This window comes from Mobula birostris, chromosome 22 (genome assembly GCF_030028105.1).
Source record: "Mobula birostris isolate sMobBir1 chromosome 22, sMobBir1.hap1, whole genome shotgun sequence".
Classification (NCBI taxonomy): Eukaryota; Metazoa; Chordata; class Chondrichthyes; order Myliobatiformes; family Myliobatidae; genus Mobula; species Mobula birostris.
The window spans coordinates 55,770,991-55,787,726 of NC_092391.1; the positions used below are offsets into that span (position 1 = coordinate 55,770,991).

The following is a 16,736-nucleotide window of genomic DNA, read 5'->3' on the forward strand; positions in this document are numbered from 1 at the left end:
TTCGTATCATCAGCATCTCTTTACGTGGATGTTGCCTGGCCTGTTGAGTTCTTCAAATATTTGGAATATATTTCATTTTTTAAAAGTTTCTTTATCAGTTTTATATTACTTTTGACTTTTTGTAAACTTTAATTTGTTGAGATGAACTCTACAGTCAGTTCTTTGACCCCAAACTTTAATTTTTTTTCCCGCCAAAATGCTTTCTGTTTTCATCAATTTTATTTTATTTCACTTTTTTTTCGATTGCAATATTTAATCAGAATTTGCATCCAGCTCATCTAGCAATACATGGTTGTGCGCTGCCCCTTTAAGGATGCGGAGAGGTATGCAAATAATATGCCCAGAGAATGGTCCCGCCCCCTCCAGGCGTATTGCGCCGATTGGGTGTAGCGATCGTCAATCCGCGTTCCGCGCGGCCGGCTTGACTTCCGGTGAGGAGAGAGACTGGCGGAGAGCCGGGCGCCATGTTGGATGATAGAGTCTAGTCGGTTGTCTGCTCCGCCGAGCGGCCCGCCTCATTCCTAAACCGAGCTTCGGTTTTTACTTCGTTGACCGAGGGGCGGTAGAGTCGTGTTGCCTCCTCCGGTTCGACACCGGCGGCGAGAAAGCGAGACAGCCGTGCCCAATGGAGGCGCGGCTCCGGCAGCCGCTGTGAAAGGAGGATCGGGTAAGCGAGCGGCGGGGCGGGGGTCCGGCGCCAGGCCCGCTGCGCACGCGTGGTGGCATAGAGCGGTCGCGGGATCGCGCGCGGCCTGGGAGTGGGCGGGGCTTGAGAGCGTGCGCGCGCATCTGTGGGACAGGTGCAAGTGGCTCACCTGTGACTGTGGACTTAAATGCAGTTTGTTCTGTATTCCGCGTATTTAATAGTGCATCGCTGCTACAAATGCAGCACATTATAAACTGCAGATTGTGCAGATGCCGGAAATTTAGAGCAACTCACACAAAATGCTGGAGGAACTCAGTAGGTCGGGTAGCATCTATGGGAATGACATTCTTCAGGATTGGAAAGAAAAGGGGAAGATGCCCAGAATTAGAAGGAAGGGAGGGTGGGAAGGATAGGAGTCGAAGCTGGCAGGTGATGGGTGAGACCAAGTGAGGATAGTGACTCCCCCCCCCCCCCCCACACACCATGCATGGAACAACTTCCTTGCAAATTATTAACACAAGATTCTGCAGATGCTGGAAATCCAGAGCAATCCACACAAAATGTAGGAGGAATTCAGCAGATGAGGCAAATCTATGGAAATAAATAAACAGAATCTGGTTTAATATCACTGGCACATGTCATGAAATATATTGTTTTGTGGCAGCAGTGCATTGCAATAGGTAATAATTGAGATATTTATGTATGTGTGTGTGTATAATATATGTGTGTGTGTGTCTATATGTACGTATAATGTATGTGTACATGAGTAAACAATTTCAAATTCCTGGGTGTCAAGATCTTTGAGGATCTGACCTAGTCCCAGCATATCAATGCAGCTGTAAAGAAGGCAAGACAGTGGCTATATTTCATTCGGAGTTTAAGGAGATTTGGTTTGTCACCTAAAACACTCAAACTTCTACAGATGTGCCATGGAGAGTAACACACACAAAACACTAAAGGGACTCAGCAGGCTAGGCAGCATCTATGGAAAAGAGTACAGTTGACATTTTGGGCCAAGATCCTTCAACAGGTCTGGAGAAAAAAAGATGAGGGGTAGAGTTAAAAGGTGGGGGGGGGGGAGGGGAGGGGAGGGAGAAACACAAGATGATAGGTGAAACCGGGAAAGGGGGAGTGGTGAAGTAAAGAGCTGGGAAGTTGACTGATGATAGAGATACAGGGCTGGAGAAGGGGGAATCTATTAGGAGAGGATAGAAGCCATGGAAGAAAAGGGGAGGAGCACCAGAAGGAGGCGATGGACAGCAGGGAGATAAGGTGGCAGAAGGAAAAGGGGAATGGTGAAGGGGGAAGGCATTACCAGAAGTTTGACAAATTGATGTTCATGCCATCAGGTTGGAGGCTACCCAAACAGAATGTAAGGTGTTGTTCCACTAACTTGAGTGTGGCTTCATCACGACAGTAGAGGAAGCCATGGGTAGACATATCTGAATGGGAATGGGAAGTGGAATTAAAATGGGTGGCCAGTGGGAGATCCTGCTTTTTCTGGTGGATGGAGTGAGCATAAGTGTTTGGCGAAGCAGTCTCCCAATCAATGTTGGGTCTCACTAATATACAGGAGGTCGCACCCAAAGCACCGGACACAGTATATGATCCCACCGACTCACAGGTGAAGAGTCACTTCACCTGGAAGGACTGTTTGGATGTTTGAATGGTAGTGAGAGAGACACACACACACACACACACACACACACACACACACACACACATATATATATATAGGATCTTGGTCCAAGACAGCAACTGTTGACAGGTTTCCCCCACTATCCGAAAGTAGAGCACTCCTATGAAACCTTTTGTATTGCGAAATGGCGTAAAGCGAAGAAGTGATTACAGTACCATTAATTTATGTGGGAAAAATCTTTTGAGTGTTCCCAGACCCAAAAAATAACCTACCAAATCATACCAAATACATAAAACCTAAGAAAAGGCACGTACACGCATACGCACATGCCTGCCCGTGCAAGGCTTCACGGTCATGGTAGTCTTTCTTGGGTTAAACACAAGTTTAAAGCAGGGGCCTTTTTTCGTAAAAGCGAAAATCCTCTTCAGGTTTCTTTCGGATAGCAAAAACAAGTACTAATGTAGGTCAGTTGTAAAAGCAAAGTGGCGTAAAGTGAACTTTTATAAAGCGGGGGACACCTGTATTCATCTCTATAGATGCTGCCTGACCTGCTGAGTCCCTCCAGCGCTTTGTGTGCGTTGCTGCAGTTAGTAGGTTGATTCGTCACATGGGTACAACTGGGCAGCATGGACTTGTAGAGCCAGAAGGACCTGTTACCATGCTATATCTCTGAATTAAAATAAAACCAAGGCCTGTTTTTGTTGTACAACACCCTGTTTTGTCTTTGTAACAATGTTTTTAACCCTTTAGGGCCAGTTTGTTTAGTGTATTGTGGTTGCTTCAGTTTAAAACCTATGGCCAAAGACACATTCTGTGAATAACTTAAGTCCATCATCCCCACTTGATTGATTTACTTTAATTTATTTATTTAAAGTTCAAAGTAAATCCAGTATATTGCCGTACATAATTCTGAGGTTCATTTTCTTGTAGGCACAGTCAATAAATCCATCATAGAATAATAGTGATAATAGAATCAAAGATAATGTTGGGTGTGCAACCAGTGTGCTAAAGACACTAAACTGTGCATATACAAAAAAAGAAAGATATAATAATTAAGTAAATGAGCAATAAATATTGAGAACATGAGATGAAGACCTTGGAAGTGAGCGTATAGGAAGTGGGAACATTTCAATGATGGGGTAAGTGAGTGAAGTTATCCCCTTTGGTTCAACAGCCTGGTGGTTGAGGGGTAATAACGGTTCCTTAGCCTGGTGGTGTGAGTCCTAAGGCTCCTGTACCCTCTTCCTGGTGGCAGCAGCAAGAAGAGAGCATCACCTCGGTGGTGGGGTCCCTGATGATGGATGCCGCTTTCCCATGGTTATGTTTCGTGTAGATGTGCTCAATGATGGGGAGGGCTTTACCCGTGATGGACTGGGCTGTATCCTTTATGTAGGTTTTCCATTCCAGTGTTATGTATGATTTAAAAATTCTAAGCTTAATTGGTTTGATTCATTTGTACAAAAGATGTTATTTTTTCTGTTGTTCCCTCTTACCCTTCCTCCAGTCACTGATGCCTATGAATTATTGGTAAATAGAGCAATTTCCATCTCTTAAGTAATCACTTACATGTAAAATGTTTCCAAAATAACGGGGTTTAAAAAATCACCTAAAGCACCTGGAGGAAACCAGTACCTTCAAGGGGAAGAATGTACAAACTCGCTCACAGAGGACGCTGGAACTAAATTCCAAACTTTGATATCCAGAGCTGTAATAGCGTTGCACTAACCGCTACGCTATGTATCAATAGTAGGAGGGATGTGCCAATGATGTATTGGGATGAGTCCACTATCTCTGCGGCTTCATACATTACGGTGCATTTGAATAGCTGTCCCAGACCATGATACAACCTGTCATTATCAAATGGCTGTTTATGCTAGCATCCTGTGCACGTTTGCTTTAATTTTTTATTCAGTACAACTGATTACAAGTATAGTGGATTCAGGTTAACTGAAACATATGAAATGAATCAGAATCAGGTTTATTATCACCGGCATGTGACGTGAAGTTTGTTAACTTGGCAGCAGCAGTTCAATGCAATACATGATCTAGCAGAGAAAAATAATAATAATAAACAAGTAAATCAATTACACTATACGTATATTGAATAGATTTTAAAAAATGCAAAAACAGAAATACTGTATATTTTCAAAAAAAGTGAGGTGGTGTCCAAAGATTCAATGTCCATTTAGGAATCAGATAGCAGAGGGGAAGAAGCTGTTCCTGAATCGCTGAGCGTGTGCCTTTGGGCTTCTGTACCTCCTACCTGATGGTAACAGTGAGAAAAAGACTTGGCCTGGGTGCTGGAGGTCCTTAATAATGGATGTTCCCTTTCTGAGACACCACACCCTGAAGATGTCCTGGGTACTTAGTAGGCTAGTACCCAAGATGGAGCTGACTAGATTTACAACCCTCTGCAGCTTCTTTCGGTCCTGTGCAGTAGCCCCTCCATACCAGACAGTGATGCAGCCTGTCAGAATGCTCTCCACGGTACAACTATAGAAGTTTTTGAGTGTATTTATTGATGTGCCAAATCTCTTCAAATTCCTAATAGCCGCTGTCTTGCCTTCTTTATAACTACATCGATATATTGGGACCAGGTTAGATCCTCAGAGACCTTGACACCCAGGAACTTGAAACTGCTCACTCTCTCTGCTTCTGATTCCTCTAAGAATTGGTGCGTGTTCCTTCGTCTTACCCTTCCTGAAGTCCCCAATCAGTTCTTTCGTCTTACGTTGAGTGCTAGGTTGTTGCTGCGACACTACTCCACTAGTTGGCATATCTCACTCATGTACGCCCTCTCGTCACCACCTGAGATTCTACCAGAAATGGTTGTATTGTCAGCAAATTTATAGATGGTATTTGAGCTATGCCTAGCCACACAGTTGTGTATATAGAGAGCAGAGCAGTGGGCTAAGCACACATCCCTGAGGTGCGCTAGTGTTGATTGTCAGCGAGGATATGTTATCATCAATCCGCAGGGATTGTGGTCTTCCGGTTAGGAAGTTGAGGATCCAATTGCGGAGGGAGGTACAGTGGCCCAGATTTTGCAACTTCTCAATCAGGATTGTGGGATTGAGCTATAGTCGATGAACAGCATCCTGACATAGGTGTTAGTGTTGTCCAGGTGGTCTAAAGCCATGTGGAGAGCCATTGAGATTGTATCTGCCATTGACCTACTGTGGCGATAGGCAAATTGCAATGGGTCCAGGTCCTTGCTGAGGCAGAAGTTCAGTTTAGTCATGACCAACCTCTCAAAGCATTTCGTCACTGTCAATGTGAGTGCCACCGGGCGATAGTCAATAAGGCAGCCACATTATTCTTCTTAGGCACTGGTGTAATTGTTGCCTTTTTGAAGCAAGTGGGAACTTCCACCTGTAGCAGTGAGAGGTTGAAATGAACATGTACATTTTGGCCCAATAAGCTGAAGTTTCGTGGAAATAGTTAAAAAGCATAAAAAATACAAACTGAGTAACTGTATTTAAATAAAATTCTATATTCAATGAAATTAAATGAAATTCTGTATTTAAATGAAATACAGAACAAATTGGAATACTACTGATATTACTACAGTACTATAAAACTGTATTAGTTCCTAATAGTTATTGATCGAAAAATTCATCCAATGTTTAAGTTCTTTTGATGAACAAAATCAGCACAGACACCTTCATACAATGCTTTTGATGATTGCATCCTCCAAATCTACATTTTCATTGTAGCATTCAGGATGACTTCAAATTCTTCGTAGTTCCTAGCTTGCTGAAGTAGTGAAATAGTTTCATTTTCAATCCCGGCTGTTTCTGGCAACTCCAAGCCTGAATGCTTGAAACTGTAGTGAGCAAAACAATTTTGAATTGTCTTACTGCTTATTTCTTGCCAACCATCAGTGCCAAAAATCACTGCTTTTTGACACGTAGACTAACTGACACGTCTATTTAAAAACTATTCACGCAAAGCACAGTGTAGTGCCTAATGGTTACGCAAGTGTAAGCGATTGGTGCTATTTAAAAACTATTCACTCTAAGCGTGGTGTAGTGTTTTAACGGCTACATAAGTGCAAGCATCTGACGCTAGTTATAAACTATTCAGCAAGGAGCAGAGGGATCTGGGGGTACATGTCCACAGATCCCTGAAGGTTGCCTCACAGGTAGATAGAGTAGTTAAGAAAGCTTATGGGGTGTTAGCTTTCATAAGTTGAGGGATAGAGTTTAAGAGTCGCAATGTAGTGATGCAGCTCTATAAAACTCTGGTTAGGCCACACTTGGAGTACTGTGTCCAGTTCTGGTCGCCTCACTATAGGAAGGATGTGGAAGCATTGGAAAGGGTACAGAGGAGATTTTCCAGGATGCTGCCTGGTTTAGAGAGTATGCATTATGATCAGAGATTAAGGGAGCTAGGGCTTTACTCTTTGGAGAGAAGGAGGCTGAGAGGAGACATGATAGAGGTGTACAAGATAATAAGAGGAATAGATAGAGTGGATAGCCAGCACCTCTTCCCCAGGGCACCACTGCTCAATACAAGAGGACATGGCTTTAAGATAAGAGGTGGGAAGTTCAAGGGGGATATTAGAGGAAGGTTTTTTACTCAGAGAGTGGTTGGTGCGTGGAATGCACTGCCTGAGTCATTGGTGGAGGCAGATACACTAGTGAAGTTTAAGAGACTACTAGACAGGTATATGGAGGAAGTTAAGGTGGGGGCTTATATGGGAGGCAGGGTTTGAGGGTTGGCACAACATTGTGGGCCGAAGGGCCTGTAATGTGCTGTACTATTCTGTGTTCTAAGTCTTCTGCCAAATTAAAGCAGTGTAGTGTCCCAAGTAAATGAAAGGAATCCCAGCTATTTTCTTAATTAGTTTTTTTTTATTAAAAGATGTCCCAAATAAGTGGCTGCCCCAATTAACAGATAGCCCAACTAACCAAAATCTACTGCACTCCATTTATTGGATAGGGATTGAAGCAGCAGTATATAGATAGGTTTTAATTTTATTTTTTCTCTGAAACTTGCGTTCCACCTTAGTTGTAAGTTTAGAAAGGATGGAAATGTTAAGAATACAACAGTTTCCTAAAAGAAATAGGAAATACCAGTCCTGAAGAAAGGTCTCTGCCCAAAACGCCAATTGTTTATTCCACACTATAGATGCAGCTTGACCCCCTGAGTTCCTTCAGCATTTTGTGTGTGTTGCTTGGGATTTCCAGCATCTGCAGAATCTCTAGTGCTTGGGAAATAGCAGAAAACATCTTGGGTAACTGATAATGATTGTGGTGTTTGAATCTTATTTGAGGTTGTGGAGTAGGAAGGAGGTCGACTCTTCCCCAAGGAAATGAAATAGATTAACTCAACCTGTGCTTTTACATAAAAAAACAGGCATGATAGCCAAAGGCATTTTTATATTTCAAATCACTTAGCTCTTGTATCAACCATTAAAATAAAACTGATACAGACTATTACATTAATATTCTTGTTAGCACACTTTGCTGTTGGAAAGTCATGAATTATTAAAATGGAGAAACTGAGATGGCAGTCATTCAGGTGTCGTTTTGGCTGAATGGCCCTTGCGGACTTTCACATGTATAGACCTTATCCTTGAACTCTATTCAGTCCAATCCTTGTTGTAATGTGAACAAAATCACCAGAGAGATGTAGTTGGTAGATATGAAGTAACCTTTTATTCGACAAAAGGAGACACAACAGGCATCATATTGAGACTCTCATAGAGGAAGAGGCCTGTTTGACCCAACATTACATGGCATTTTATATCCTAAAGTTCCATGGCATAAGAAAGTTAGCAACCCCGCTCTAGTTGAATGTGAAATTCTGTTATAATCTTTATTTCTCTTTGTCAGGAGATTATTTATGATGAGACGACTTACTTAAAATAGCTGGTTCCTGGTTGGATGCTCGATGCATTGTTACAGGAATCTGACTTACCTGGGTTCCTTGAACTCATTCTCAACCCTCTTTGCCTGTTTGATATGACCAGCCGATATAAGGATTAAAATCCTTCAAGATGTTTATATTTGTTATTTGTTCAGTGATTTGCAGTCAAAGTATAGTTACTGTTAGGGAGCTTGGAGGCCAATGATATTTTTCTGAACTTGTATGATGTGTTGATGTCCTAAAGCTCTCCATTGTCAGTTATTTATTTACTTATTGAGAGACAGTGCAGAATAGGCCCTTCGAACTGCGCCACCCAGCAATCAGCTGATTTGCGGGACAATTTATAATAATGAATTAACTTACTAAACTGATACATCTTTGAGCTGTGGGAGGACACCGTGACCCGGAGGAAACCCACGTGGCCTCATGGGGAGAATGTACAAACTCCTTGCAGACAGCAGCAGGAATTGAATCCAGGTCACCTTTATTGTAAAGCTGTATATTTCATTGGAAACAAAGTCATCTTTTGGATGCAGCAGCTAATTTCCACAGAACTAGCCCATAAAAGGCAGTACGTATCAGGTTGTAAGAATTTCTTACGGGTGATTTATGTAGATAAATTCACACGATGTCAGATTTAGTTGGAAGTTCAGAATTCACTTAATGTATGTTGTGAAAATAAATATCAGAATTAAAATTGGGTTTAATATCACCAGCATATCTTACGAAATTTGTTAAATTTGCAGCGGCAGTACAATGCAATACATGGTAGTATAGAAAAAAGAACTGAATTACGTTAATTATATATTAAATAGTTAAATTATAAGTAAGTAGAGCAAAAATAGAATTTAAAAAAAGTAGTGGGATAGTGTTCATGAGTTCACTGTCCATTCAGAAATCTGATGGCAGAGGGGAAGAAGCTGTTCCTGAATCACTTGAGTGTGTTCCTTCAGACTTCTGTACCTCCTTCCTGATGATAGCAATGAGAAGAGGGCATGTCCTGGCTGATGCGGACCTTAGTGATGGATGCCACCTTTTTGAGACACCGCTTCTTGAATATATCTTGGATACTACGGAAGCTGATACCCATGATGGAGCTGACTATTTTTACAGCTCTGTGCAGCTTACTTTGATCCTCTGCAGTAGCCCGTCCCCCACCCCCCAACATCAGACGGTGGTGCAGCCAGTCAGAATGGTCTCCACAATACATCTGTTTTTACTCCTAATCAAATACAGCTGCTGTTTTGCCTTCTTTATAACTGCATTGATTTGTTGGGACCAGGTTATGGCCTCAGAGATTCTAACACACAGGAACTTGAAATTGTTCACTTTTTCCACTTCTGATCCCTCTATGATGACTGGTATGTGTTCACTTGTCCTATCCTTTCTCAAGTCCACCATCAATTCTTTGGTCTTACTGACATTGAGTGCGAGGTTGTTGCTGTGACACCACTCAACTAGCTGGTATACCTTGCTCCTGTACGCCATCTCGTCACCATTGCATTTGACGTTTAAGATTTTTTTTAAGTTAATTATTTTTCAAGTAGAATTACTGCTTTTTATAATATGTTTATAATATGTATATAAAAAACAGTATTTTGATTTTGCTTTTGATGTTTATTTTTAAAATTACTTTTGAAGTATTTATTTTTGTAATTGATTACATTGTGTAAAACTAAATAATCTTTTTCTTCCAGGTAGTACTCATCCAAGAGGGTGTTGGTGATGATGCACCATGGCAGTGGTCCACAAAATATACAGCGCCCACTGCAGAGATCCAAGTCATATACTGGCGCCGAGGGAGATGAACAGACTGCATTACCTCATTCTCCTGTCACGCCGTTCGCTCCCGCTCTCAGCCCCGTGCCGCACACGGTGGCCAGTCCTTCTGGGCCACAGTCCCCAAGTTATCAGTTGCAGCAGCTCATCATGAACCGGAGTCCGGTATCTGCGCAGAATGTCAACATCACGCTGCAGAATGTGAGCCAGGTGATGGCCGGGAATCAGCAGATCACGTTGGCTCCCCTTCCGATTCAAAACCCAGCGTCCCCTGGTTTCCAGTATAGTTCACAGGTTGTGGGACAGCAAAGGCGCTTTGATCACGGATCCCCGTCGTATATTCAAGTCACTTCGCCCTTGCCTCAGGTGCAGCCGCAGAGTCCCACGCAGCACAGTCCTGCATCGATGCTACAGGGCGTGCAGCGGACAGGGGCAGCGGCTACGGGGTTGAGTATGTGCAGTCAGAGCCCGACCCGAGGATATGTAGACGCCAATGTACTGGTTAGGCAGCTGAACCTCAGTCCATCGAGTGGTGGGCACTTTGTATATCAGGATCCGTCCGGTCTTACTCAGATAACTTCAAGCGTTGGAGGGCAGGTGCAGTTGACGGCAGCCGCCACATCAGTTTCTGGATCACGGGAGCGTAGGCTCTCGCAGCCACACTCCCAGACTGGTGGAACTATTCATCACTTGGGCCCTCAGAGCCCAGTGGCCAGTGGCGCCATGCAGCCCTTGCCCAGCCCAAGCCACATCACCACATCGAACCTGCCTCCGCAGATCAGCAGCATCATACAAGGACAACTGATACAGCAGCAACAGCAGGTTCTTCACAGCCAGCAGATGGCCAGGCCTGTAAATTATGAAAGGACACCTGTATCCTTGACCACAGGAGTGGTAGGGGCATCAAGCTTTGGAATGACATCACCGCCACCTCCTTCTAGCCCATCTCGGAGTGCCGTAGCTCAGGGCCTGGCAGCGGCATGTCTCACTCCCACCACTCCTTGCGTCCCAGTCGTGAGGAAACAACCAAAGAAGTTGGAAGAAATTCCACCTGCTACCCCAGAGGTTTCTCAAATGAGAAAGCAGTGTTTAGAGCACCACCTTGCCCAAATGGAGACTCTGAGGGAGACATTTAAGGACTACTTGATTGAACTTTTCTTTCTTCAGCACTGCCAGGGGAATATGATGGATTACCTAGCATTCAGACGGAAACCCTGTATGGCCTTGTTGGCATATCTGAAGCAAGGAGACTTGGATCTTGAAGAGGAGGAGGAGGAGGAGCAATCCGAGGTCATCAATGATGAGGTAAAACTATTTGCTGTTTAGTGTGCAAAAACCGTTCACACTTCCTGCACTGTGGCAACTGCAGGCTGAGAAAGTTTTAGCATCTAGTTGTCTAGGGCAATCTCATTGGCAAATCAATTTTTCTCCCTTGATTTTTAAGACAGGTGAAGCTTTGAATTATCTGGAAATCTGGTTTTAACTGAAATTGGATTATTTCTGTAAATTTTGCAAATAATGAAATGTACTTATGGGTTGATGCATAAGCTCTTCTCGGGCTTCCAGCCGGGTACAGATGTTTTAACTGACGTTTTGATGACAAACACCGCCATCATCAGGGATGATGCCCAGGCACGTCTATAGTCTGATGGTATACATTCTCACCTCCTGTCGTCTGTCCCTCCTGATTGGTTAACCCTCAACCAACCAGGTTTCTGCTGTCCCACCTGGTTTAAAATCGTATTCCAATTTCCTACTTAGAGCAGTTTTAAACTGAGTGGGACAGCAGAAACCTGATTGGTTGAGAACTAACCAATCAGGAGGGATGGGTGATGGCAGTTGAGAATATATACACTTGTATCCCGCTGGAAGTCCAAGAAGAGTTTATGCGTCATATACGCTGGGAAAGCACAAAATCCTTCCTCATACTCAAGTTTTGTGTCCCTGGCACAACCCAGCCTGCATTTAACACAGAAGTGGGAATCTCAACCCATCTAGGTTTATTCAGGACGGCATCGATCATTGTCATTTTCGTGTCACATTCATTCTTCCATCCCTCTCTGCTGTTTTTGAATGTGGTCCCTCCATTTATTATTGAATGCTTCAACCAAGTCCAAAGCTTTTGCACTAAATTATGACTTATTCTCTCAGATAACAGCTCCAAATGTTAATGGCATTTTTGCTTGTAAACTTTCTGCATAGCAAACTGACAATTGTTTAGTTTTTTTTTAGTACTTAATACAATTTTTAGCTGATCTATCTAAGACGGATCAAATTCAGTTAAGGTAATTAGTACATCCTCTTATACAGAACCGGATGGGAGCGTTACACAAAATCAGAACTTTGTATGAATGGAAAAAATTTCATACCATTACTCCAAATGATCATTCAGAATAAATGGAGTTAGTACTGGGCTAAAGATATGTTGTATTATTGAAAGAAATTCTCACCCTTGAATATTGATGGGATTCTTTTCCATTTCCATTATAAAAATTGGAGAAGATGGCTAAAAACAGTTGGTTTGCATGGTCCCTTTCCATACTGTACATCTTTGAATGTGTCCATTCGTTTGCTTCCCGGCCTCTAGCCACGTTCAAAATGATCCATTTAGAATGTTGGTTTTCTGTTATGGGTCAAAGGAAAGCCAGGAATGTTCTGCAGTTATGCTTGATGTGACGCTTTCTAAGGCGAGCTTGGGATATTTGTACACCACCTGGTTCTTACCCTACGCTTTGTTCAGAGAATAATATTGAGATCAATATATAACAGAGAGAAAACAGTCTTAAGTGTTTCAGAATATTGGCTCCTTTAAAATAAAGATTTCAGTAGCAAATCATAAACACAAAAAAGTCTGCAGATGCCAGAAATTCAGAGCAACAGAGAAACACAAAATTTATTTATTTATTGAGACACATCATGGAATTGGCCCTTCTGGCCCTTCGAGCCAGGCCACCCAGCAATCCCTGATTTAATCCTAGCCTAAACATAGGACAATTTACAACTAATTTACCTACCAATTGGTACATCTTTGGAGTGTGGGAGTAAACGGGGGCACCCGGAGGAAACCCACGTGGTCACGGGGAAAACATACAAGCTCCTTGCAGGCTGCTGCGGCAATTGAACCCGGGTCGCCTGTACTGTAATGCATTGTGCTAACCATGCGCTACTGTGGAGGAACTCAGCAGGTCAGGCAACATCTGTGGAAGTGAATAAACAGCTGATGTTTTGGGTTGAAACCCTTCTTCAGGACTGGAAAGGAAAAGCAGAAGATGCCAGAATAAAAAAAAGTGGAGGGGGAGTGGGGAAGGAGGATAGCTGGAAGCAGATGTGAGTTGATTTATAGCACTGAGTTTTGTCTTTTAGGAAGCTTTATCCTATCTTGGCAGAACCAGTGACCAAAAAATGGCTTTTCTTCATCATTGAGTGAGTGTGTGTGTGTGTGTGAGAGAGAGAGAGAAATTTTGTTAGAAAATGTGAGGGGAAACTCTTGCCATCATATAATTGTTGTAAGTATTTCAGCTATTGGGAAAGTGCGGCTTGGAATGTCAGCATTTCCACAAGCCCCATCACATAATTTATATCTATTGAAATGGAGTAAAGTTGTAATGTGGCTCAGGACTGTCAGTTGTCCGATATCACGAGACTGAATTTACATTTTTTTTTGCAAACTGATATGAATAGATCAACATTTATTAAATTCATGTTTTTAGGTGTTTTATTTCAAGTGTGTGTGTGTGTTAAATTAAATAAGTAGTGCAAAAAAAGTGGTGAGGTGGTGTTCATGGGTTCAATGTCCATTAGAAATTGGATGGCAGAGGGGAAGAAGCGGTTCTGGAATCATTAAGTGTGTGTCTTCAGGCTTCTGTACCTCCTCCCTGATGGTAACAATGAGAACAAAGCATGACCTGGGTAGTGGGGGTCCTTATTGATGGATGCCTCTCTTCTGAGACACTGTTCCTTGAAGATGACCTGGATGCTACAGAGGCTAGTACCCATGATGGAGCTGGCTGAGGTCACAACTTTCTTCAGCTTATTTTGATTCTGTGCATTGCTGCTCCCCTCTCCCCCCATATCAGATGGTGATGCAGTCAGTTAGAATGCTCTTTATGGTACATCTGTAGAAATTTGTGAGAGTCTTCTGATGGGGATGGGGGGGGGCGGGGAGACAGATTTTTAAAGTTTAACATTACAAATTTTGAATTTATAATTCAACTAAGCATTTGTACTTAGCTGAACGCAGGAAATTGGGTTGGGCACTCCTGGGTAGCATGGACTAGATTGGCCAATGGGCCCTATGACTCTACAACTAGCTGGAGGACCTGAGTTAAAAGGAAAGATTGAATAGGTTCGGACTTTATTCCTTGGAACGTAAAAGATTGAGAGGAAATTTGATAGAGATGTACAAAATTAAGGGGGGCATAGATAGGGTAAATGCAAGCAGGCTTTATCCACCAAGGTTGGTTGGGACTACAACCAGAAGTCAGGGGTTAAGGGAGAAAGGTGAAAAGTTTAAGGGGAACATGAGGGGAAACTTCTTCACTCAGAGGGTCATGAGAGTATGGAATGAGCTGCCAGCGCAAGTGGTGCATGTGAGCTCAATTTCAAAATTGGAGAGAAGTTTGGATAGGTACATGGATGGTAGGGGTATGGAGGGCTATGGTCCCAATGCGGGTCGTTGGGAGTAGGCAGTTTAAATGGTTTGGCACAGACTAGATGGGATGAAGAGCCTGTTTCTGTACTATACTTTTCAATGACTCTATAACTTTCATAGCCTGCACAATGAGCACTTTGCTTAGTGAGTAGAAACTAGAGGATGAAAATGTATTGTAGGTATAGCAGAGTTTACCTCTAGAACCAGTGGTTCCCAACCTTCTTCATGCCACGGACTCCCTACCATTAACCGAGATGTTTGTGCCCAGGTTGGGAGCTCCTGCTCTAGAAATAGCTGCAGTTTGTTGAGTGTAATTTTAAATGATTGACAGTAGTTTATATTTCAACACGGCCTAATTGCAACACTGCTAATTATTGATATGCGAATGTTGCCCCATGGAGTCAGGTTGAGCAAGGTCATCCTGACGTGAAGAGATTTCATTGAAAAATGTAGGTGGTCTCAATGAGCAATGCAATACCTTGAAGATGGACTGACAGGGAAGATGTTGAGAACTTTTTTTTAGATTTCAGTATTTAAATTTGTGACAAACTGGGATTAGTAACTAGAAAGTTACTTCGCATTGACATTGAAACTGTAACTGATTCAGCCTTGGCATAGAGAGTGCCTCTCTGACTGGCGGTCTGTGTCTAGTGCTGAGCCACAGGGATTGGTACTGGGTCTGTTGTTGTTTGTCATCTATATCAGTGATCTGGACGATAATGTGGTTTACTGGATCATCAAATTTGCAGATGATACTAAGATTGAGGATATAGTGGACAGCGAGGAAGGCTGTCAAAGCTTGCAGTGAAAAGTGAGCTGAAAATGGCAGTTGGAATTTACAATGCAGGCAAGTGTGAGGTGTTGCACTTTGGTAGGACCAACCAGGGTCAATGGTAGGCCCTAAGGAGTGTGGTGGAACAAAGGGATCTGGGAATATAGGTCCATAATTCCTTGAAAGTGGTGTCACAGGTAGGTGGGGTTGATTAGAAAGCTTTTGACACTTTAGCCTTCGTAAATCAAAGTTTTGAGTACAGGAGTTGGAATGTTGTGCTAATGTATAAAATATCAGTGAGGCAAACTTGAAGTATTGTGTGCAGTTCTAGTCAGCTGCTCACAGGAAAGAAATCAAAAAGACTGTAACATTGCAAAGAAAATTTACAAGGATGTTGCCTGGACTTGAGGACCTGAGTTATAGGGAAAGATTGAATAGGTTCAGGATTTTATTCCCTGGCGTAGAGAAGAATGGGAGAAAATTTGATGGACATACAGAAAATTATGAGGGGTACAGATAGAGTGAATGCATACAGACATTTCCCCCCGAGGTTGGGTGAGATTGGAACTAGAGATCAGCGGCTTAGAATGAAAGGTGAAATATTTAAGGGGAACCTGAATGAGAACTTATTCACTCAGAGCATGGGATGAGCTACCAGCGGAAGTGGTGGATGTGGGTTCACTTGTAACACTTAAGAGATGGTTGGGTAAGTGGATGAATGAGAGGGGTGCACAGGTTGGGAGTAGCTGGGACCAGGCAGAAAAAACAGGTCAGCACAGACTGAATGGGTTGAAGGCCTTTTTTTGTGTTGTATCACTCTTATGACTGTAAGCTCCCTCTCCCAAACTCTATACAATGTTTAAATGAACTAGATTTCTCTCTTTCCCATTTGAAGAAAGTCTCTGATCTGAAATGTTCCACAGAACTTATGATTTAGTTTTCAGCATTTTCTGTTTTGTTTCAAATTTTAGCATCTGTAATTTTGCTTTGATTTTTCATGTGGCTGTTCCAGCCAATTTCTGTAGAATGACTATTTTCTTTTGTATTATCTTTTTTTTCCCCCATAGGAAGGCATAATGTGTGATTTAAATGTTGCTAATGCATCAGGTACCCAGAAATTCCAAGTCATGATGCTGAGATCCATCCTGGGATATGCTGGGACACCCCAGGATCAGTGATGTAACCTTGGGTCATCAGGTGTTTCAGGTCTTTCAACATCAGGCACTCTCGAACAGGTGACCTATGCAGGGTTGATCAGACCCTGGTCACATTGGTCCATGGGTCATACCTCTTGATCCATAGCCATCTGAAATCTTGCTCAGCAGCCTGTGTGACAGTCCTGATGGCTCTTTTCTTTGCAGCTCCTGTAATGCAA

The 16,736-nt window shown here is 42.7% G+C and overlaps 1 protein-coding gene across 11 annotated transcripts in view; it reads left to right on the plus strand.

Moving 5' to 3' along the window:
* Positions 1-414: 414 nt before the first annotated feature.
* Positions 415-16,736, plus strand: part of ep400 (E1A binding protein p400) — a 244,722-nt gene continuing 228,400 nt past the window's right edge. For 10 of the 11 annotated variants that reach the window (XM_072240806.1, XM_072240814.1, XM_072240809.1 and 7 more), the window contains exons 1-2: positions 415-667; positions 9,857-11,243. In XM_072240806.1, coding sequence (XP_072096907.1) covers positions 9,885-11,243 — 1,359 coding nt within the window. In that variant the 5' untranslated portion in view covers positions 415-667; positions 9,857-9,884. The remainder of the gene's footprint in view (positions 668-9,856; positions 11,244-16,736) is intronic. The other variant, XM_072240807.1, reaches the window with a different exon arrangement.